General features: G+C 38.0%; 1 protein-coding gene across 6 annotated transcripts in view; it reads right to left on the reverse strand.

The window, feature by feature from the left end:
• Nucleotides 1–123: 123 nt before the first annotated feature.
• Nucleotides 124–24348, reverse strand: part of col7a1 (collagen, type VII, alpha 1) — an 84732-nt gene continuing 60507 nt past the window's right edge. Inside the window, exons 79-122 of one of the 6 annotated variants that reach the window (XM_036570843.1) lie at nt 23300–23413; nt 23123–23194; nt 22976–23020; nt 22037–22072; nt 20345–20380; nt 20220–20264; nt 20025–20057; nt 18888–18950; nt 18036–18071; nt 16709–16789; nt 16526–16594; nt 16098–16133; nt 15618–15677; nt 15204–15248; nt 15071–15106; nt 14938–14973; nt 14776–14835; nt 14539–14664; nt 14317–14388; nt 14188–14223; nt 13938–13997; nt 11968–12012; nt 11054–11089; nt 10926–10961; nt 10738–10794; nt 9676–9747; nt 9434–9505; nt 8644–8679; nt 8424–8504; nt 7614–7667; nt 7478–7531; nt 6118–6180; nt 5831–5893; nt 5630–5746; nt 5413–5490; nt 5125–5178; nt 4977–5025; nt 4819–4827; nt 4270–4296; nt 3550–3645; nt 2553–2679; nt 2341–2403; nt 900–1073; nt 124–811 (exon numbers count right to left, since the gene is read on the reverse strand). In XM_036570843.1, the coding sequence (XP_036426736.1) occupies nt 2400–2403; nt 2553–2679; nt 3550–3645; nt 4270–4296; nt 4819–4827; nt 4977–5025; nt 5125–5178; nt 5413–5490; nt 5630–5746; nt 5831–5893; nt 6118–6180; nt 7478–7531; nt 7614–7667; nt 8424–8504; nt 8644–8679; nt 9434–9505; nt 9676–9747; nt 10738–10794; nt 10926–10961; nt 11054–11089; nt 11968–12012; nt 13938–13997; nt 14188–14223; nt 14317–14388; nt 14539–14664; nt 14776–14835; nt 14938–14973; nt 15071–15106; nt 15204–15248; nt 15618–15677; nt 16098–16133; nt 16526–16594; nt 16709–16789; nt 18036–18071; nt 18888–18950; nt 20025–20057; nt 20220–20264; nt 20345–20380; nt 22037–22072; nt 22976–23020; nt 23123–23194; nt 23300–23413 (2427 nt within the window). In that variant the 3' untranslated portion in view covers nt 124–811; nt 900–1073; nt 2341–2399. Of the gene's footprint in view, nt 812–899; nt 1074–2340; nt 2404–2552; nt 2680–3549; nt 3646–4269; nt 4297–4818; nt 4828–4976; nt 5026–5124; nt 5179–5412; nt 5491–5629; nt 5747–5830; nt 5894–6117; nt 6181–7477; nt 7532–7613; nt 7668–8423; nt 8505–8643; nt 8680–9433; nt 9506–9675; nt 9748–10737; nt 10795–10925; nt 10962–11053; nt 11090–11967; nt 12013–13937; nt 13998–14187; nt 14224–14316; nt 14389–14538; nt 14665–14775; nt 14836–14937; nt 14974–15070; nt 15107–15203; nt 15249–15617; nt 15678–16097; nt 16134–16525; nt 16595–16708; nt 16790–18035; nt 18072–18887; nt 18951–20024; nt 20058–20219; nt 20265–20344; nt 20381–22036; nt 22073–22414; nt 22451–22975; nt 23021–23122; nt 23195–23299; nt 23414–24348 lie in introns of all 6 variants that reach the window. The other 5 variants (XM_036570845.1, XM_036570840.1, XM_036570841.1 and 2 more) reach the window with 5 other exon arrangements.

Raw genomic sequence — 24348 nt, forward strand, 5'->3', positions numbered from 1 at the left:
TCATGGCCCCACACACAATCCATAATTTTGCTCCTAATTAGCTCACAATGCATAGGAATAGATCTAAATGTGGACCTTCTGTGGTGCCCTGAGAACCAGTTTGAGAAGTACTGCTCTGGAGTGCACCAAAAAGCAGGTTAATAGACCGTTAGGATTTATGGATCCTACTTCATGTCACATCTCTTAGCCCTTGAGTAGCAATATCACAAACTGTCATAACAATTAAGACATTTCTAACAGAGCTTTGCCCTTTTTCCATTAAGCCCGGATTTATATTAGTGGTATATATAACTGGCAGAAGTTGGCTTTGTGTAAACAAGCATATTGGCCCTAAATGTTACACACAACCTAGAATTCATAATGATACTTATATGGTCCTTTTAAGCATATCTTTTGCAGGGTACCATACTTTTACCAGGGTAACATTTAATTGTCTGTGTAGCTTGAGAACACTGTTCCATGTATTGAGAACACATGACCACAGTTCCGCTAATTTTATCCACTAGTCCAAAGATTTCCTGCAATAAACATATGGCTTGAAAACAATTTTGTCTGTATATTATTTAAGCTCCATGTGTCTAAAAAATGGCAAATGATATCAGCAATGCTTGGAATGTGATATAGGATGAACTGAAGTTATGTAACAGCTTCTTGATACACACAATAATAAATATGATATAGACTGTCCAGCCAATGATGGACATACCTATTCAGAAGCATTAGATGAATATGATGAGAATACTGAACACTGATTCTGTGCTGGAGAGTTTGTAATACAGGCTTTATTGTCCACTGTTCAAACCGACAGCAGCTGTAACACAGATCAGACAGGAATTATGCATGGTTGTGTGCTTTATTTTTATGTTCTGAAATCTTTGTTTATCAGGTTTTGTGTGTACCTTCTCTCCGTCATAGGCAGTGTTGTTCACACTCCTCTTTGTGTGTGTAGCGGTTAGCATTTCCTCCACAGCCACTGTAGATAAAGGGTCTACAGACGCCCACCTCAGAATTAAAGTACCAGCGCAGCGTATATCTGGAACATTCACCCTCATCCAGTGGCGACAAACACGCATCTATTGTGCACACAAACAAACAACAGAAATGCACAGCATAAGCTGATAGTAGGCTTAGAGAGAGGAGGACAGAGAAACAGTCATGCTTTAATAACTTCAGTATTTGGGGATATATGGTATTCATCAGACTTGTGAAATTCAGTATTCACATTTCCTGAAGATTTATTGATGTTAGTGTGCAGTAGTTATTCTGCATTAAGAATCAGGCTTACTTAGGGGAGGGTAATATACTATGCTTCAAGGCATTTTCACAATACACACTGTGCATCACAATATTCAGCTTTTCTGAAGTTAGAAAATTAAGTTAATAAATAAGTTAGAACAATAAAAAAGAACCAGTAGTACAACATGTGAAAATAGTCTATAAAAACTACAAAAATACAATCATTTTTACTCAATTTTTCACACAGTGCACTGCAACAAAAACAATTAAACTAATTGTGCTCTCTTTGAAATGAAACATGACATTTTTCAGTGTTCTGAAAGTATTGATGTTATCCACAACATAAAAGCACACTGTAAAGCTTATTGTGACATGAAGTGTCCTTGAGCATGATAAAAAATATATTTCCCACCCCTAGGCCCACTGGTAATGAGATTTGTTTTAAAGAAAACAGCAGGGTTTTCAAATTACAGTGGCCTGAACAGAAATACACAAAAAACTAACACAATTGCAGAGTGCATGCGCATGCTTTACAGAAATCAAAGCACAAATTTCCAGCATGAAAACTGGATGACATGTGGCCAAAAAGCATGAAAAAACTATCAAATATCAATGTTGCAACATTTTTATGGTTCTTATGTTGAAAACTGGAATGACGTCTCTGCTACAATTACTACAGTAATTTTCTTCCTTTCTCACATTCAGTTTTAAGACTTAACTTAAGGCTGAAATTACAGCGAACAGATGCTGAGGAGAGATGCATGCACATCCAAGCCTCTATCCAGCCACCCATGCACACATTCACCTGCCTGTGCATCCCTCATTTTGCCTAAATTTTTCCATTATTTTGCCAGTTCCTTGTAGCTAGCACTTATAAATGACAGCTGCACTGTGTGTGAACCATAAGGCCAAAAGTCTTTGTATGTCATCAATTCTAATGTAGTTCATAATTACTACTGTAGCTTATTTTCCAGGCATTCTATAATAGTTAGTGAGGATATCAGTAAAGCTTCAGTTCCCAGCAAACCCTTAACATGCTTAGTATGTTCATGCTCCGGTGCACAACCCTTCAAGAACCGTAACACAACAAAGGCCAGAGCTTACCTTCACCTTTAATCTCTCTTTTCTCTCTCACTGCATTTAATTCAACAACTCTGGTGGCCTTACCTGCCGAAATATTCATATTATGCCATTCTATGTGTGTATGAGTTCACATAGTAATACACTAATTTGCAGACTGTTCTGTTCACACACACCATGCACAAAGACAAACACCCAAACAACAATCTCATCTTTTGGTATAAGGATTGTCGTACCTTGGCTCTGGTTGACTGGGGGGAGTAATATCAACAATTTCTTCCATGGGGTCATCATAGCTCTCTATGGAGTAAATATGCTCATAGTCGGGGTCATTTGTGTTAACCACGACACGCAATTCATGACCTGAAAACAAACAAACACATGCACCATACACGCAAAAATAAATATTCATAATTGTTTGGAAATGTGTTTGTAAAGAGTTTTTAAAATCTAAAATCCTTAAAGCATTAAAGGAATTGTTTGACCAGAAATCAAACATACATGATTTTTTATTCAAGCATGGCTGATATAACAAGATGAAGTCTGCAGTTCATACATGGCTTCTGTAGGTTTGTACCAGACCTAAAATAGCCCCCAATATAGACAGGGGGCTATATAAAAATGTAGATGATTGGCAGGATTTTGAATGATTATAAAATATTATTTTTAATCCTGTGAACCATAGACTTCATTCAGAATTCAGTTATTAGCTTTAAGACTTAATACTCAGTAATTGCTTTGAAACTATTATGTAACATATATAGACATGAGACTGAAGAACTGAAGAGTTGCTGGCATTTTTAGAACATGCTAAAGATTTTTATCACAAACAGATTTTTAATTGTGGAACTATAACTACATAGAAAGTGATATATTTGTTTGCTTTGTTAAATGCTTAATAGCCTCTTGTTATCATGATTTGCCTTGTAGCTCTGGGACAAAACTACACATGTATGAACACAAAATGCAAAGCGAATAGCACGCAAGTGGAAAATCATGTAAATTTGAGTATTCCTTTAATTGAATGAGTATGGGACTGGAGAATGTTAAATACAAACACTGTATTTAACATGTCTCATGGGAGTTAATTACTTTCAGAGACATAATGGAGTACAAAGCTTGCACAATAATCACAGGACAAATATCAGCAAGAAGTTAACTACACAGAAGAGAGAAGAATAACATGAAGAGGAGGGACAGAAAGATGAGGGAATGATGGACAAAAAGACTCACCCTCCTCGTCCCCTCGGCCTAGTGAGCGCTCAGGGGACGTGGAGGAGCGACCTCGGAAAGACTGCACTGACGTATGGGCCTGAATTTCTCCAACACCTGACAACACGCCCACAAGAAAATCACACACACAGGCCAGCTAAACCCATCAGTGAACACATACTCCTACACACTTACTGACACACGTCACACCCCGGTGACATGCACACTCAAACTCCACATTCAGTAGACCATGCATTACCTCCCAACAGCATAATCAAATATACTGGCTAACACAAACAAACTTTAGATGAAGCAACTGGTCCCACACTTATGTAGAAGAGTGAGTCAGATATGTTGTTTGTTTTATTTGTTATGAAAAACTCTTTGTTATGAGAAGACCTAACCTGCACATATGAACACAATGCTGGGAAAGCTGATGCATGCTCAGTCTACCGGCTTTGTTAACATAATATTGTATGTAACATCAAATATTGTTTACAAAATGTGTTGTATATTACTAACACTAGGTATGTTTCCATCAGCTTTCTGCATAAATTGTAAGCGCTAAAATGTAAATGCATAAAACATTTCCATCAAACTGACTTTAAGTGATAAAATTGCTTTTTGTAATGATGTCATTTCCTGAGAAAAACTGTTGTCATACAGGTTTTGGTTTATTGATTTAAAAAATGTTGTGTTTGAAATGTTTGCATCTGTAATTCATGTTGCAATTTTGTGTACCTTTAGCTTCTCTGACATCCCCATGACCTAATGATAAGGACATTGTGTTTATTTTATTTTTTATTTTATTATAATTTTTCCCACTGCAACTGTTATGTGAGAGATTGACCATGTAAAGTTGTTTAAGCGCTTTCCATTTAGTAATGCTGTAGCCTTTTCTTTTGTTTCTTGAAAGTAGCACGGTAAAAAACATTTACTTTGTAGCTTTTTGCAACATTTCCGGTATCAACAGTCAATTTTTACTGCTAAAGCTGAACGGATAAAAGGTGCTTTGTCGACATTCCTTAAATATTTCCAAGAATTTCTGTTCCCTAGCCTACATCGGTCAACCTTCTGAAGTATTCAAAAATATTCATAAAATTTTCTGCTTCATGTTCTTGTGCTTCATCTTGTAGGACCTTTTGCACCTTTTCACATATTGCACCTTTAAAACAGAAGGAAATCAACCTGTGTTCCATAATGGTTTCTGTGCTAAGTGATTAGAATGAATTCTAATTTTAATTGCAGTAGTGTCGTGATACAATGAAAGTGTATTGTCACTGAACGTACCTCCACAGGCTTCAGAGAGGAATATGAAGAGACAGAGAATAACATAATATTAAAAAGGTTACAATATATGGCAGTACTTGTTATTATCTTGAAAGGAACAGAAGATTAATACAAATTGGTACATGTTGGATGCACCATGTATTAAAATACACACTCACCACAGTGCTGGTTCATCTCAGATCTAACAAAAGCACGAATCTCATCCTCCTAAAGAGGATAAGAGACAGGTTGAGTAATAAAATGGAAGAATGAGCAGAAGGAGTACACAAGAAGTGGAGATGAGTGTGTTACAGTGTATTTTCTGACCGTCATGCCTGGCTCTCCTCTGTCTCCTTTAGCTCCATCAAGGCCTACTTCTCCCTGACACAGACAAGAATGAGACATGAGTGAGAAAGGGATCCTTTTGGAAAACAAATACATGGAAATGTTGTTTTTTCTATATGTGAAATACATATCGCACACACTGTATTTCAATTTAAATGCATTCCAAACACTAAACCCTTAAACAAAAGGCATTTCTGGCCATTTACATATGCTGCAAAATGTTGCATATATTTTTCCATATAATGCAGAGAGGGATGTGTTTAGGCTAACCTGTTCTCCTCGTTCTCCTGGGATTCCTGGAATACCTCGAGGGCCAACCATCGCAGGACCTGGAGGACCACGTTCACCCTGCAAAGTATTTCACACATATTGGCTTTTACTGAAGTCTAACTATGGCCCTTGCTTTCCTACACAAAATAACGGAAAAGGAACAGAATAAAGATTAAAGCATCTTCCTCAGAACAGCAGCACACAGTGAGCACAGTACCTTCTGCCCCTGCAGTCCCTCTGGACCTTTAGCTCCAGCAGGCCCTTGAGGGCCCGTCAGTCCAGGGGGCCCATCTGCCCCTCGGGGACCTGGGGGGCCAGGGATGCCAGGGGGTCCCTGAAGAAGGAGAGATAGAGAGAAAGTTAGAAAGCAGCACTAGGGAAATTTACCCATGTTATCGTGTAGTTGAGCAATACTTACCCGTTCACCTTTGTCTCCTTGTGTTCCCTTTGGTCCCATTACACCATCGAAACCTCTTTCTCCCTGACCATTTACACACAGAAGTCTTAATGCACATACATACTCTTCATCAGCGCCAGTAACACTGGACTCAATGTCTCATTATATTCTGGCTTCCAAAGAAACAAATGTCTCTCATTGCGAAATGATACGTTTACACCTTTATCTTTGTTTCACTATGAACCTTTTATAATAAATATTTTATAGGATATATTAACACTTGAAACAATGTCTAAATATGCTCACACCTTAGGTCCAACAATTCCCTCTTTTCCTGGGGTTCCTGTGGCTCCTGAAGGCCCCACATCACCCTGTAATAGAAAGTCCATTGGCACAGGTATGAGAAAGTACACTGTAGCAGAAATTGTGTGTGTGTGTTTGTTGTTATAAATTTTTGAGACAAAATGTCCTGACAATGTAGAAAAACTGACAATGCAGGACAACTGAGAAAACAGAAGTAACATACTTTTTCATTGGGCAGCTCAACATGCTTAGAGGTGAACTCTAGCTGCCAATTCTGTTATGTCAACTAACACACACCTGGGGGGGGCAGTGATGGCATCCTACCCACCCAGAGAGAGTCAGGTCAATTACGCTATCTTTGACCACAAATTGCTGTGGCATCGCCGCAAACTATAGGGCCAGTGCTCAACTGGTTGTGCCATTTAGGAGCCCATGTTGATTTTTTTTTTTAACTGATAAGGCATATTCACTTTTTAGTTATTGAGGTTAAGTTTAGGGTTGGATTTACAATTAAGCTTGGAAAATTCTTATTGCATGTAAGTACTTACATATACAGTACTGTGCAAAAGTTTTAGGAAAATTAGATTTTAAAAGCTATTTATCTGGTCAGTATGCATTTATTTGCTCAGGAAAAAAAACACTTACTGTATATGCTTATTAAAACACGTATTGTATACACGTATTAAAAACACATTGTAAAAAAACACATTGTTATACTGTATAACTTTTTATGTAAGTTAATGTAATAAGATTTTCAAAATCTCATTTTCAAATTATGCTGGCATTTTCAAATTATGTCAAAAACTGAAAAACAAAAAATGAGATAGAAGGTTTTGTTCTGACACATAAAAAGTATTAATATTATTAATATCATTAACAATATTAATATAAATGATATTATTAAAATCATCAATAATATAAATATAATAAAAAGTGATTTTATGTATATCAATGTGTTTGTTTAAGCATTTCCAAACTTCTCCTTATAGCAACTCAGTATTTTCCAACAAATAAAATAATATTTGTTTGCCAGTCAATACTTCATGAAATTAAATCAGGTGTGCTGGTGAGGAAATATAACAAATCTATGCGATTGCTGGGGTCGTTGAGGAGATTTCTGGAACCAAACTTTGTTGAAAAAATGTCACTTTTTACTATATTTATGTTTATTTGCATTTATTCTAATGATTTATGGTGTTTTTACAAGTAAACCACTTATTTTCAAGATAAATGGGTTTAAATAATGTGTTTAGATGCCAGAGGCCTTTGCACAGTACTGTATATAATACATAATGGGACAGTATTAGACCTTGTGTCCTGACATGATCAAATATTATGCGTCTTTGTGTGCATGAGTGTGTGTACCGGCTCTCCTTTCCTCCCAGGTAAACCTGGTCTGCCATTAATTCCAGGATCCCCCTAAGAACAGACATCACATCATTCACAATGAAAAACGCATAACACAGCTTTCTCTCTGTACCTCTTTCTACATTTCACTTACCCTTTCTCCTTTTGGTCCATTTGGTCCACATGCCCCCTTGGACCCTCGTTCTCCCTGTAATCCAATGAGACTGTCAGTCAAGCTGCCAGTCACTCAACATGACAGAGAGCAGTAAAAGTATAGACTGTTCCACAGGAGAGCTCTATAAATGTCTCTGAAGAGTAGAGTACTATTCATCTGTCAGTCTCACACACACACACACACACACACACACACACACCTCAAGCATACTTCGATCGCAGTCTGTCTGGTTAGTGACTTTGAGCAAATGGGTTGAATCTAGACAAGAGATTGAGTGCTTTAGTCTGAGAGCTTTGACAATCCCTCCGTGGATCAGTGATGCTCCATCTGGGCAAGTGTGCTGAAGTACTGTGTACAGGTGTATACGTCTGTATGTGTGTGTTGCTCTGTCGTTGAAAGGGCAGTGAAAGAGGAATCTACTTAAGCCTCTCTACCCCGACGAGGAGTGATTCATACACAGGTGAATGCTTTTCATGCCCCCAGTGCAGTCAGCCAATCAGTCCCTCTACACACGCACACACATACCGGGGCTCATGTGAGTGTCAGGCAATGTGGCATCAGATCCAGACTGTAGCTGAATTATAAGCAGTGCTATCATCTGGCATGGAGGGCTTTTCAAGGTTAGAGATGAACTTATGCGGTTTGAGATCTAATAGAAAAGACAATTACAATGGCACAGCCACACACCAGCACATTGCAAAATGATTGCACATACACAAACGCACACACAAACACACACACACAGACACAAACAAGCAAACACACATGCATGCAAAAGCAATCACATACCTTAGGTCCACGCATTCCTGTTAGACCAATCTCTCCTTTCTCTCCTCTCATGCCGGAGAGGCCATCTTTTCCAGGTGTACCCTGATAAATACATACACAAATCAATCAAACGGCAAAACTGAGATTTGTTTGGAACTGCAAAAAAAAGTACTTCTCTATTAGAGAAATAGAGAAATTTGAAAAGATGACAGTTGAGAAAAGATGGATGAAAAATACATACAGCTTCTCCTGGAACTCCTGGCTGTCCCGCCTCTCCCTGCAGACCAATCAGTTTACATTCAGTTACATTCAAGTTTCCCAACTTAAAACACATACAGGTATGTTTCAAGTAGCGTGAAAACTGGGCTTAGTTTGCAATACTGAAAACCATACAGTACTGCACAAAAGTCAGAGACCATTCTTTTATTTAAGTCCAAGTCAAAACAGCCATTAAGTGCATTTTTTGTCAGGATATATTGCTGTGGAGATTAGTTATAAGATAATACACTTGCACAAGCAAGGGGAAAGTCAAAGGAAAATAAGTGAAAAAACAGGAGTTTCTAAAATAGGAATTCAAAAAAATTCTTAAAAGATATAGAGAAAATGGGTTTTCCTAATAACCATGTAAGACCTGTCAACATCAGATAAACAGTACTTAAAGCTTTCATCTTTGAGAGAGAGGAGAAAAATCAAGCTCCACTCTTGCTTCAGATATGAAAAAATCCTCAAGTGTTTCTGTCCAGACTTCCACTGTGAGAAGACAACTTAGCGCTATGAGTCTGAAAGGATGTGTGGCTGTCAAAAAGCTGTTACTGCGAAAAGGACATAGACAAAAAACAAAAAGAAAAATATTTGCAAAGAAGCTGCTGGTGTGCTGGGGCGTAATTTTCTGTTAAATATTTCTAAACTTGTATTTAATGGCCGTTTTGACCGCAAATTAAATAAATGAAGTGTGGTTCGGTACTGTATATTCTGTAGTATCTGACATTTCTGTTTCTCATGTTTTAGGTAGGAGATATTCACAGAAATACCTTCTGTCCTCCTGGACCGCGAGCACCCTGGAACCCAGAAGAGCCTCTCTCACCAGGCTCTCCTCTCAGACCCTATAAACAAAAGGAAAACATTTACTACAACACTGATAACCACAGACGTACACACACACACACATATATATATATATATATATAGAGAGAGAGAGAGAGAGAGAGAGAGCGAGAGAGAGAGAGATACAAACACATACTGCTTTCCTTGGAATAATTGTATACAGACTCACCTGTACCCCTGGTGGTCCCTCTTGCCCTTTAAGGCCCTTTTCACCTTGCATTCCTTTAGGCCCTCTTTCTCCCTGTTGAAAATGATAGCCACTTACTCATTACAAAGTCCTCAAACATTCGTGCTACCATAAGAAAACAGTCCTCAGAAACCCCAAATGTCAGTCTTGTGTTTTTATTACTACAAAAGAAAACACAATAGTCAATATCAAAATATATAATATCAGTGTAGGCTTATGAAACTCTGATTCTGAGATGTCCAGAACGTCTCATGCACATGTAAGCAGTTAGCATGCATACATTTCAGTAATCTTCTCTGAGGTATTTGCAAGTCTTAAAAAGTCTCTGTGTAAAACTAAACTCTACTCTCAAATCATTCAACCAATCAAAGGCGTAAAAACAGGGAAATGCTAACCTTAAGCCTTCAAGGGTTTAAAGATCCATTTCATCATCTCTTGCCCTTACCATTTCCCCTTAGGGGAATCCCCATCACAAGGTTAAGGGCAATTCCATAACATTACCAGCTATAGTGAAGTTTGCTATATGACCGCTCTGAACATAATTGTAGACTTCAAGAACAGAATTTGCCTACATCACAGATTTGTTTCTAATCCACAAAGTAAATAAATTGTGGACAAAGCTGTTTGTGTCTTTAAACATTTGATGTATTTACATCCAACTGTGTTTTATGTGGAAAACTATCTGTAAATAACAGCTGACGTTAGCTAGTATGTAAGGTATGTCTAGCAAATGTTTATATTGAGCTCATATTGTTGGTTGTTTTGTTGTAGATTGAAACTAAGTGTGCAAAATGCAAAAGAAATGTGAGGACAAGTACACTCTTATTGACAAATCTACTCGTGCATCCATGCAAAAATATATTCCTCCATCCTCCCCCTGCCCTGTCCTTGACCTTTCAAGTGACGCAGGTGATCTGTACTTGTGAGTCATGAGATGCTGACGAGGGCATGTTGGAAACAGTAATGAAAAAGGTCCCAAGTAAATGCTCTCTTCACATTCTGTTTGCGTAAATGTTATTAATTTCACAGCTTTAAATGACTCACCGTTTCTCCTTTATTTCCTTTCTCGCCAGAAGGCCCACCCACCAACACAGTTTCACCCTGCAAAATTCAAGACGAAACACAACAAGTCTGGAACTACAGTAACTGTTCATATTTCAATCACAAACAGTACTACGCTATATACTATAAAATACTACTATGAGACATTTATAAATCTAATAAACATTTACCTTTTCTCCTTTGCCTCCTTGAGGACCTGGCTCACCCTATTAGTTAAAAGGAAGTTTATGATATGCTTAGTATCTCTTACATCATTAGAAATAGTCTGAGTTTTAAATAGATGGTCAGTTACACTCACCTTGTCGCCTCTGCTCCCTTTGCTACCTGGAAAACCCTGCAGAAATCATGTACATTACAGTATTAATTACAAGATAAAAACAGACATAATCTGGTTGCATTATAACTAAGACGCATTATTACATTTATCCTGCATCTGTATCTTACATTTTCACAAATATATGTCCTAATTTGTTGAAACCCCTGTGTGTTGGTGTGTGATAAATGGGACATTTTAGATCATTTTTTGTGCTTTTGCTCAAAGCAAGCATCCAATGCCAACTGCAGAGGAAGTACCCCTGGAGCAATTTGGAGTTAAATACCTTGCTCAAGAGAACAATGGCAGGAGATAACAGAACTGCTGTGTTAATAGCTGAGATCATACCCATGATTTCTTGGATCATAGTCAAGCTCTCTGTCTGCCAGGCTGCCACTAGTATACATGCGTGTGTGTATTTTTGAGGTTTGATATACAACACAGTACAAGGTCTTGAATCATAATGATTTGGAAATTACAGTGAGTGGGAGAGGTATACATCATAGCACTAAATATAAAGTGTGACAAACACAACCACTCTCCCCACACATCCTATTCTGCCTCAGAATCTGCTTTTCCCTCCTACTGTTCCCTTGAACACATTCAGATATGATACCCTGTCTCTCCATCTGTAAACACCCTGGTAGAGACATTGACACAATTGACAGCCCTCTTTCTGGGCACCGTGTGTCACCATGGATTAATAGCAGACAGCAACAGACACAAACACTGTGGTAGCAGATAAATTATTGGGACAGCATGAATAGATTGTAGGGACTGCACAGAAAACAGGGACAGCATGAACCTGGATACAGATAAAGAGATGAGTAGGTAAGTTATGCGTTATATGAAATGACGTAATGTATGTCCGCAAACACATACGAAACATGCATAATTACCGGAGCGCCTCTTTCTCCATCTTGTCCAGGTCGTCCTTCTTCTCCCTACAAATGCATGACAAGCAAGCCACTTAAGCTATATAAGCTATTTATCTTATATATGTATAAAATATGTATTATATTATAAAAGTAATTTTTACATAGAACAAAACAAAACCTATGAATATGAGAAGTGTTTCCAAACTCAGTAGTGTAGATGCACAGTTACAGACTTTAGGCCATTTGTTGTCATACAGAATTTATCAGCCACTCTCTACCCCAGTGGTTCGCAATACTGGCCCTAGAGTACTTCTGCTTGTGCATAGTTTAGAATTTTTCTTGTTCTAACACACTCACTTCAACTCAGAAATGGCTTAAAAATTTGTTAGTTAGCTGAAGTGTTTAAACAGGTATGTTGGAGCAGGAAAAAAGACTACTACTCTGTGCAGGGCAGTGGTACTCCAGTGGCCATATAACAGAAACTTCTTAAGTCTGAAACCTTATCTTATCTGCTTAGTCACAATGACAACTTTAGTTAGCGCTGAATTTAGGACAGAAGTTATTACAGAACAACAGTTCTTAAGTTCATAATCTTATCCATTAACTCCAGATAGGAAAACAGTATTACAGAAACATCCTAACTAGACAAAATTTCCTAAATTCTGTCCTGACTGTAAGACAACCCCAGAGCTGTCATAACTTCTGTTTTAACCGTCAGTTTCTATTGTTTTGTGCAGTGACAGGCAGCATAGTTCACTATAACTAGCATAATGATGCTACATTTATCAACACTGAAAACGGTGCTTTGTTTTGTGAGGGTTTTTTTTTCTAACAGCGTTTTAAAACCCCAGACGCTGCAGACACGATGTCCACCGGCCCCTCTTATTATCTTCGGGTGTTACTATTGATGAAAACTCATGAGATAAAGTATTACAGGGACAGTGGTGAATAATGAGGAGACAGAGCTGAACGTGTGTCTGTTTATTAGGAGGAATAACATTAGCATGGTCAGCATTTGGGAAATGAAACTGAAACTGGGGAGTGGCGAAGCTCTGAAAAACACAATATTGTCAACTTTCAGTTTATCGCGCTTTAGTTTTGTTTGACCTTTTTTGTACATCAGTAACGGTAGCTAGCTGCCTGGCTAACTAGCTTGATTACTTTGATTACATGTTTGAGTTTCAGCTGTGCGTGTATAGTCAGTTGCTAGATAACTGACATGACAGTCGATTGTCAACAGATCGAGTAAGTTAAGATTTCTTAACTTGAGATTAGATGTTATAAGATTCCTAAATCAAGATAAGTTTTGCAAATTTGTGAAAAATCTTATCTTGACCTGTCAGATCTTAAGTTAAGACAAAAAGATAGGAAGTTTCTGTAATACCGCTCCAGGACCCTACCACATTCATCACTGTTCAGTTTCTGACCACAGTTGGTGGTCCATTCTCAACCCAACAGTGACACTGACATGGTACTGTGTGTGGTGTGGGTATGAGGCACAGCGATGTTGCTGGGTTTTTTTACACATCAGTGTCACTGCTAGGTTGAGAGTGGACCATCACCCAGAAATATATAGAGTGGCTCTGTGGTCGGAACCTGACCAGTGATAAAGAGACAGAGGATTGATGGGCTATTAACATTGCTTTTCTACCAGACAGTAAAGTTTTTATACAGAGCTGCTTCAAATCTGTGATCACCAATTTTCTCATCATTTCCACTGCCAAGTACCTGTACCATTACCAGAGTACCTGCGCTAAATTTGGTTACCCTTTTTGCTAAAATGGAGCTAGAAATTGTGCAAGCTGTTGATTGGTCAAACATAGCTGTCACAGATCATCACTCAAGTCACCAAGGTACAAATAGTTATCGATTATGATTAGTAACCGTACTGTGCTGCACACTATAACTGTACACAAAAAAGGTGAAACTGCAAAGTAGAAGGTCCCAATAAATATACTTCTAATATACAATACTTTGGTCTGAGGCCTTACCCGAGGTCCTGGATCTCCTCGCTCTCCTCTTTGTCCTGGTACACCTACAGCAACTTCACCCTGAAGAAAAAGGAGGCATATGATTTTTTTGTCCCCACAGGCTTGCTAACTCACAAAAACACTAATATTAAGACAATTACAAATAATATTAATAAAATAAGTAGTTATTACACATAAATACATTCGTGTTACTTTTACTGTATTTATGTTTATTTGCAATTATTCTAATGATATGGTCACAAACACTCACCTTATCACCCTTAAGCCCTGGCAGACCTCCATTACCCTAGTAAAGAAGGAAAGACACCATGGACACCATGATAAAACTTTTTCTTGTTTTTGAAAATGCTTTGTCTCTTTCTCTCTCTTTCCTACTCACTGGTGAGCCAGGGGGTCCAGGAGCACCATGGGTCCCTGGGTTTCCTGGTTTGCCTATAAGGCCTGGCAAACCCTTAAACACAGACCAAAACAAACATCAAGACGTGAAGTACAGAACATCAAATCTCTGACCAGAATTCAACACGAAAAAAAAAAAAAATCCTTGCTCAAGGGTTCAATATAATTTTCAACATGTGTAACTTTAAAATTGGCCATCACTAACCCTCTCTCCAGGGGGTCCTGGAGTCCCTGGCTGACCTGCTTCCCCTCTTTGGCCTGGTAGTCCTGGGGTTCCTGCTATACCTTGAGGCCCAGGAGGACCAGGATGGCCTGGAAGACCAGGATCACCCTGATATGAAACATATATCACAATCAAATTTAAAGCAAATCAGAAATACTGAGGTAAAAAAAGAATAGGACTGGCTGTTTGTGTGTGTGTGTGTGTGTATGTGTTTGAAACCTTTAAGCCTGGAGGTCCAGCTTGTCCTGGTGGGCCAACCATTCCCACACCTGTTTCACCCTGAAACCAAAAATAGCTTAAAGTTGACATCTTTGAAAAGATCCCACCGAAATGATCCAGCAAGCAGTAGTGCCAACAACTAAGGCAAAATTAGTTATTTACTTTGCCTCCCTTAGGCCCTGGTGGTCCTCTGTCTCCCTGAAAAAGCAGAGCAGAAAAGAGACATTCACTTTTAAGTACAGATCAGTCTGGTGATAGGATACATTGTTGCTTGTCCCTGTTTGCAGACACTCACTTTTTCACCAGGCTCCCCGGGATCACCTGTTATGCCCTGCAGGACAAACATACAACATCATTTTATCAGTGGTGTGGTGTTAGTGTTTGTGAGGTGTCTGTGGAGGGTCTGAAAACATGCATATCGCACTCACTCTGTCTCCTTTGATGCCAGCTGGTCCCTTGTCTCCTTTAACACCCTGGGACACAGAGAACACATCAATCGGATTAAGATTTACCATTTGAAAATAACCGTGTAATGTGTGAAGGAAGCATTGGGCAGCATGAAAATTAATGAGATTATTGGATTAGTCTATAATAACTTTTATAGGAGTATCAGAAAATGTACAAATATATTTCTTATTCTGGCTTTGAGTTAGTGTTAGAGGGAAATGTCATGCAGAAGATTTAAAAATAATCATTGCAGAGCCTTGACAAGTTTTCAGTTTTTGACTTTTTCATATGTCTGTTATGACGTATTTTGATTACTACTGCTGAATAAATATCAGTGCTTAGAAACAGGTGAACTGGATAGTTAGATGAAAGGATGACACTAGAGCAAGAATCACCTGTGGACCAGGTAGGCCTCGCTCTCCGACTATCCCTGCCAATGTTTCTCCAGGAGGACCCTTCAGTATTCAGAGAAAATATGGATTACATTTATATGCTGCTGCTAGCAGTGAAACAGTAATACAGGGAGTAATAGAAAAAAGATATAATCTATTGTTTGCAATTCATAACACACAATCCTGATATGGTACCAATCTATTTTCCAGAGGAGTCATAAATAATACAAATGACACTCTGGCCTGCACTAACGTCAGAAAATAAAGAAGCAGAATGTGTGCACAAACATCTCTGTCAACTGAAAGAGTAATCTGTGCTGTCTACTTCAAAACATTACATTTTTCTTTTTGTAGAAAGCAATAGATTGCTTCCAGTACACTGAACAAAACCTTCAAATTATCCACTACGCATCACTGCTCACATCACCTAGTCTCATAAAAACACATGCTGTTCTCTAGGAAATAACCAAGTCCATGACTCACCCTCTCACCCTTCACCCCAGGGGGTCCAGTTACTGACTGTATTTAAGTACAGGAGAGAAGTAGAGAGCGCAGGAGACCAAAGAATCACAGCATATTATTAGTATTAGTATTAGGTAAGTCTTGTGTGCCTTGCATTAAAACACATTCATAAGTATTACATGTTCAAATGTGTGCACACTGCTCATATTATTTATCCTGACTGTACAAACAATCATGCAGATGACTTTCTTTACACCTTAAGTCACTGGCATTCATAACGTTTCCTGCATTTGCTTTAGTCTTTGTGTCCTATATGTCGTATTTATTTGCATAGGTACAGCCTGAAGACTGTATGGCTTTTTGGCCATCTCATGCCCGTGGTGTTTTCACTGAAATTCCAATGAAACCATCTTTCAAAAAAGAAAAAAGCATATGCATTAGAAAGATACCTTTCCTGGTGGTCCACTGTCTCCTTGCTCACCTTTCGGTCCTGGAGACCCCATTGGTCCAGGAATTCCCTGTAGAAGACAGTGTGCAAAGACAAAGAGACATATGAACATTAAGGCAACAGATGAAACATTTAGACTACACACAATCATATTTACTGATGTCCAAAACACATGAACATTTGCCTGTTTTCCAGGTAAACCAGGTGTTCCTTCTTTTCCAGGTACACCATCTCTACCAGGGACACCAGGCTTTCCTCCCTCTCCCTGTGGAAAACAGTCAATGTAAGTGGACTAAAGTGTAAATGCTTTGTGATCAAACATAACTAGACTGTACTGTGCAAAACACCACCCTTTATTTACCTCATTTCAAGAGGTCAAATGGCCATTGAGTACAAGTTATTCATTTTTCAGCAGGAAAAAATCAGAAAACATATTTAACAGGAAACTACACAGAAGCTTCGATGACTAAACATTATACCAAACTGTTCAGTATTGAGCGTGTCCACAATTTGATTTTATTGCAGCTTCTCTTATTTTTGGGATACTTACTTTCAAAGAAATCTGCAGGGAACTTTTTCCACAATTATAAAGTTCAGTCTCAGAAGTTGGCTGCATCTTTTGCTTTTCACAATCCAAGTAATCTTAAATACAGTGAATGATAGTGAGGTCTAGACTCTGGGGCGGACAGTGCATTGTTCTGAGAACACCAGCAGTTTCTTTGTTTAATAAGTACACGTTGATCTTCTCAGCAGTGTGTCTGGGGTCGTTATCTTGCTGCAGAATAAATTTCTTCCCAATCAAACATTTCCCAGAGGGTACTGTACGATGTATTAAAATTGGTTTGTACTTATCAGCATTCATGATGCCTTCAATATAAAACAAATCACCAGATGTTATTATGTACTCCCAAACATACACAGCTCTGCCACAATTTTCTTGCACTTAACTGGAAATGAAATAAATGAAAGAATAGTTTCTCATGTTTGTAAAGTACTGTGCAATGAGTATAGTCTGCATGGTGTTTTTAAGCAATGGGACACAAGTTGGAGTGCACCGTTATGAATTAAATCACAGCTGTGATTTGACAGTTTATTGTATTATTATTATATTATACAATTTGTGATAACCTTAAGTGTTCTATTGATTTCATACAATAGTCCAGTTACTTTTTTGCCTCAGGTTAAAATTTCTTGATGAATGGACAAATAGAAATTGTCCAAAATTACTTGGAAAAAAAACTGTTACACTCCATGTTACTTCTAGTACAAGTTTAAAACGTTTTGTCCTTCTCCTGTTATCATTTTGGAGACACAATGATTTGTTTCAACAGCGATGATACGTTTTATGATTATATGTAATTTCTTTTGCCTAAACATTATTTCTCTGACAAGTGCTGTGCTGCACCCACTGTTGTTACTTAGTGTGGTCAGAGAAACTATAACAGTATGGTAAAAAATGTTATCAGATAAAACCAACAGTTGTATAAGGTATTTTATTACTGAAGTCTTACCACTTGTCCTGGGAGACCTGGAGGTCCTTGTGGGCCCTACAAGAAATCACACCATTCAGTTTTGACCTTCAGGGGATGAATATGCTGTACGTTATTCACCTTCTGAAGTCATTATTATTAAACATACAATTATAGAGAGGAAATGAGAGGAAAAATTCAGATAAGAATGTTACCCATTAGCACTTGCCAAAAAAGAAACATTAATTAGGCCCTAATGGGCTGGCTGACTTTCCCTGTTCTGCATGAAGTGGGTTATTAGAAGGAGTCAGATGAGAACACGTATGCCGCAGGATTAGCAATTTCATTATTTATTTCTGTATATTTTTTACTTAGAGCTTAATACAATGTGATTCTGTTGAATTGTACAGAAATGGATACTAGTGTCTAGAACTAGTATTGAACTAGCAATTATTCTTGAAGAAATTGATAAAACATTTTACTATTCAGTTTTAGCTATGTTTTAAGGATGATATCATAGGTCATATTCTGCATTTCAGACTCCTGTCTAGTTAGATGAAAGAGAATGACTGGTAGCCATTTTTTAAAATACAAAGCAAAAGTCTGTCACTTCAAAAGAGGCCTGTATTAATAATTTATTTGCATTTCTTATGCTCAGTGAAAGTCTAAGGGCATCGCGATGACGAGTAACAGCCCAGACAGATTATATGGTCTCATATCATTGAATTTTTTTATTTGAAGATCTATTTTTATGCAACACCAACAGCCCATTACATAATCTTACAGAAATCTTCTCTCACGCTTCAAAGATTGATTCAATGGAAGTTAAGGTGGAGATTAAGCTATTAGAAACATTAAGATTAGGGTTAGGACTGAATGTAGCTTTCATCTTACAATAGCCCCTGGTGTGCCTGTAATTCCAGGCAATCCTCTGATGCCTTGCGGTCCTGGCGGGCCCTGTAAAAGTATAAAGACATGACCAAGCTGAGAAGACTCTAGTGTTCTTGCCAGTGCAATGGTTTAACGTCCTTGGCTAAATGTGACAAAAGTAGTCAGTCAGTTTTTATCCCTTAGAATTAAAACAGGCTGTTTTTCTTACTGTGCCTTTAAGACTGATAAATGATCTCCCTTCTGATTGGCTGCCCTGTATTCCTGTACTTTGCCATAAAATAAAAATCAGTCCCTGCTGAAACACTCCTTCACTTCAGCAGTAATTGATGAGCCTAAACTGCTGTTGGCTGAATAGGTGGATATATGTAAATGAGTTGGATTTTCTGACATGACACAAACAATGAATTCAAAACAGGCTGATTTTGCAGGTTAGTTTCCATAAATGAGCCACATATACTGGAGAGTGAATGGTACATTTTAAAACACTAACAATGCTTACAGACCACACCAAAATCTTTTATTTTAAAATTACAGTACTTTGAGAATAGTCCAGGCTTCCATTTCTCACTGCAATAACTTAAGAATGAATCAATCGGTTTGCATTGTTTTTCATAAGTACTGAATAATCTGAATAATAAGCCTTAGGATGCAATAAGCATAGACACTGAAGGGCTTAATGACTGAATACATGTTATTTTAGGCCTATATCATGTAAAAATTTTTAAACAAATGTGTTCGATGTAATACATAAACATTATCAAAGTTTCTAAACATACCATTCCCCAGTCCATTCAGTCCATATATGGAAAGTATACTGTAAAAACAGCCTGTTTTGAATTAACTGCATTTACAGATATCCTTCTATTCGGTCTACAGCAGCCCCGCCCACTCACACTTAAGTTATAAGGAGTGTTTCAGCCTGGACTGCTTTTTGAATGAGGCACAATTCAGGGCAGCCAATCAGAATAGAGGTAATTTAAATATGTCAGTTTTGAAGGCAGAGTAACAAACACAGCCTCTTTAGGGATAAAGAGAAGTCCTGTAAAAATGTAAGTGTACCTCAGGAGGAAAAATAAATACAGCAAAAATGTAGGATGCAGGGCCCTTAAATGTAAGCATGTGGTTTAAATAAAGACTTACCTGAACTCCTACACCTGGCTCCCCACTGTCACCCTACGGGTTTCACACATAAACACACAAACACACACAATGACCTTTTCATTGTTGCAGTCAAACCTGGTCAGTCAATGGCATTCATCTATACAGAATAGCCAGAACATTCCTCCACTGTAACATTATTAGAATCACTGGCTATATGCCTGGCAACACACTGACCTTCACACCAGGTGGTCCTGGAGGTCCATTTGGACCCATTGGTCCCTGTAATGATACCCATAATTAGTAAAAGGCTTCTCTGCATGTTTTGTCTGACTATAAGTGCATGTGACACATATACTTACAGTTGGTCCTCGTATTCCCGGTTCTCCAGGATTTCCCTGTGTGCAATACACGTTACAGTCAGCACACTAACATACAGCAGGAGCTTCCAGCCACACACACAATCACATGTAAATAACACATGTAAACTTGTGCATATTCAACATTGTAAGAACTGACACACATTACACACTTGCCTATTCACTATACATATGCTTTTTAATTAGGGCTGTCAAACAAGTATTTACCTTATTTCCTCAATATATAGATGTTTTCCAATTAAAAAGCAGTGCTTTCTGATATAGTTTTATAAGCAGACACGATAAGCTTCACTGGAATGTATTTATCACTTTCAATAAATCAGTAAGATTCTTTTAATTGTGTGAGGCATGCAGGCTTCAAAATGAACCCGAAAATGTGATTTCCATAGGATGAACACAGTTTCCAACTTCCAGTGAAAGCAACAGTGGCCATATGTTCCAATCATATATACAATGCTTGTAGCCTGTTTGCTTTTGCTCACAGCTCAAGGATTCTCTTTGCAGTGGAGGCTCTGGAGAGGAATTATAGCTTTCCACTCTGCTATTGCCTTTGTTAGTTTGCTGCTCATTGATTTATCCATGGGTTCCCTAGGAGCACTGCCCTGCATAGCCTGTCAAAGGTCCCAAAGGTATTGCTTTAAAAGCCAGTTGTATTTGAGTAAGATGGCGAAAATGTTAAAAAAAAAACTGTGACAATCGTTTTTTTTGCATTAATGACAACCCTACTTTTAAAACATATGTACAGTTGAAGTTACAGACACACACCCCATAACATAAGCAGACACACATATACTACTGATGTAAATAATTGTAGCGATGCACCAATCCATCTTTTCTGTCTGGATACTGATTCTTATATCTGAGCTTGGCTGTACAGATCCAGTACCAGTGTTAAGACAATCGTGTTTTGGCAATTGTTTTGTAGTCACAAAGTACATAAATATACAGTAGAGGCTAGTGTACCATAGTGGAAGCTAGGGCTGAATGAGTAGGGCAAAATATCTAACTGCATTTTTTTTATACTTTGAACCCTAAATATAGTTTGCCAGACTGCTGGTTAGTTGTTGTTGTTTTATAATGTACACAGTACATGGGTGTTTGGTTGCTTCTTATTGGTGTAACTCATCTACACGCTGTTTAGAATCTCTGCAATGTCAGGTTAAATTTTCCCACTTGAAATTTGAAATAATCTTGTTGATAATATTAGCTGCAATACAAATTCAATTGTAATTTGAAAATTGCACTCTTTAAAATTGTGATATTTATATGAAAATGACCAGTCTTTCAGCCCAAGCGGAGGTAGTTTTTTTAAATTGCATGGTTCTATTAGGTCTATAAGAACTGTTACAATTATGCAATTATATAACATCCATGCTTAAGAAAGTATTAGTATTAAGAAAGCATTAAAACTGGACCGGTCACATCTTACCAATATCAAAAATATTTCAAATTAAAATTACTGTTGGTGTCAATTCCAGTATATTGGAATGGTGCATCATTACTCAATTGTAGCAAAAAGCTAAATAACTTAGACAAACACTTATAGAACACACAGTAAAGACAAACAGATGGACAGAAATATAAGCAGACAGACAGAGAGACACCCAGATATCATCCTCCCCACTCCCACCAAAAAGCATAGCAGCCAACAGTCACAGCCACAGAAAAACCTACCGGTCTGCCCAGCACTCCTGGGAACCCCGGCAAGCCCTAAAGAAAGAGAGAGGGGGGGATTGAGGAAGAGAAAGTATAGTAGAGAAAAGGACAGTGATGGTTAGAGAAGTTAGAAGTGAAATGTAAAAGGGCACAGATAAATCAGAAATGAGAAGAAAGGGACATAAGAAAGGAGTGGGAGTAGACAGGTATGAGGTTGGGGAAAAGAAAAGACAGGGAGGTGAGCTGTTAGAAGCAATGCTGCATATGTTACTATCTACAGTTCATCTATGGGTAGCCTCAGCCAAAGAGAAACAGCTCCAGCAGCTTTTGTAGCTTTCACAGCCAATCCCCAGGCTCTCCCAAGGGGGGCTGCCATGTTGGGCTACTGTTACTCACAGGTGGGCCTGCTGGACCGGCTGACCCCTTGAAACCCTGCTCCACAGGGGAATAAATAAAGGTGTGAGTGGAGCCTCAGTGCTCCTCCACCTCCTCAGTTCACTAATGTCCTACCTTCAACCACTGTCTCACTTCTTTCTCTGTCTCATCTTTCTTTAATGTAAAATTATCATGCATCTCAGTACTGTTTCTCTTGCCTTCATGTGATATTAACTGAAAACAACGCCACAGCTGGCAGAAAAAAATAAACTTTATAAAGCACTCCATAGAGGACAAACTGCTGAGTCCACCTTACTTTAAAGATTTTCCCAAGACAGCAAAAAGCTTTCTAGGACTCACCTTTTTCAGGTCACCTTAATATGGCAAGAATAATAATGAATATTCCAATATTCACATCAGCACTCATAGTTTCATCATTAAAGGTTGAACATTCCATACTAAATGATTGCCAAGCATATTATAAATCTTTGCACATAAGAACATTAATAAGGAGTACAGACAGTTAAAATAAGCCAAATATGTTTAACATTTTCAGGGTATCCATGGCAACCACTTTCTCACCGGCTTTCCATCCAGTCCAGGTTTTCCAGGTTCTCCTGTCAGCCCCTAAAAACGATTTTCCTTGTTAATTTAATATCAACACTGCAAACTGAACCACAGTTGCATATAAAGCAAAACAGACTCAAGCTTTAAAGAGTTCAGACTTACAGGGAGTCCATCTCTGCCTTTTTCACCTGCTTCTCCTCTATCACCCTTTTCTCCACGAACACCTGCAACACCCTAAATAATAATGGAATGACAGACGAATTTCATCTTTAGAAACAAAAATATGTGCAAAAAAGACAGTCAACACACAACACACACATACAAACAAAAGATACTTACTTGCTCTCCTTTAGGTCCAGGAGGACCTTGTGCACCAGCCTCTCCTTTAATACCTTGAGGGCCTGGTGGACCCCGTGGACCAGGCACACCAGGGAGCTCAATCACTGAATCGCCCTATAATCAGGGTTGTGAGGGTTACTTTAAAATGTATTCTGTTTAAAAATGTAATTGTAACCTAATCTAAAGTATTACTATTTCAAAGTAATGTAATTTGATGACTTTCCATTACTTTCGGTTTACTTGTCTTTTTAAAATCATATAATTACATGAAGAGAGTAGAAAATAATTTCAACATAACTTTTTCAACAGGAATTTAATTCAACACAAGGCAAACAGGAACACTGCACTGTTTTTATGAAACATAATAATAGTATATGAGTGAATGTTGTGCCACAAACGGTCACTAATCTGATGTTTAGAAAATGGCCAAATCTGAGCGGAGCAATATATGTAAACATTTCAATACGGAAATATGACAAACTTGTACAGTATAATTTGTTTAGACATGAGCAGTGAAAAAGGTGACAAGTTTTAAAAATCTAAGCACAGCTCCCCAGGATAAAAATTAAGTGATGTTAACAGAAAAATCAAAAAGCTTTGAGACTAAAATAGAAAGAAATAAGTAATCACTATACAATGATCCCATTCAACATGCAAATGCAGTGTAGTTTAAACTATATTGCTCTCCTTGGATTTTACCTTATTTGTTAAAATATGTAGCTACTATACAGTCGAAAAATCAATCTGACAGAAATCTGAGACCCTTATTAACAATAATTTATAAACAGAACTGGCCATCATTTGTGTTCCCCGGGTTTCATATTGGTGTGTCATACTTGAACTTTGATGACAGTAATTTGTAGATGCTCCCTCATCTCTCAGCGGTTTCAGCAGTTCTCACTTCATATGAAAACTAAGTGGAAGCTAATTGTCTTAGTTACAGAAAATGATAATTTACACATATTAACATTCTACACCCATGATTTTCATGTTGTGGAACTGTTAGGTACTATTAGTTCAACTTAGCATGAAAATCTGGCAGGTTAACG

Source organism: Colossoma macropomum, unplaced genomic scaffold (assembly GCF_904425465.1).
Source record: "Colossoma macropomum unplaced genomic scaffold, Colossoma_macropomum, whole genome shotgun sequence".
Lineage (NCBI taxonomy): Eukaryota > Metazoa > Chordata > Actinopteri > Characiformes > Serrasalmidae > Colossoma > Colossoma macropomum.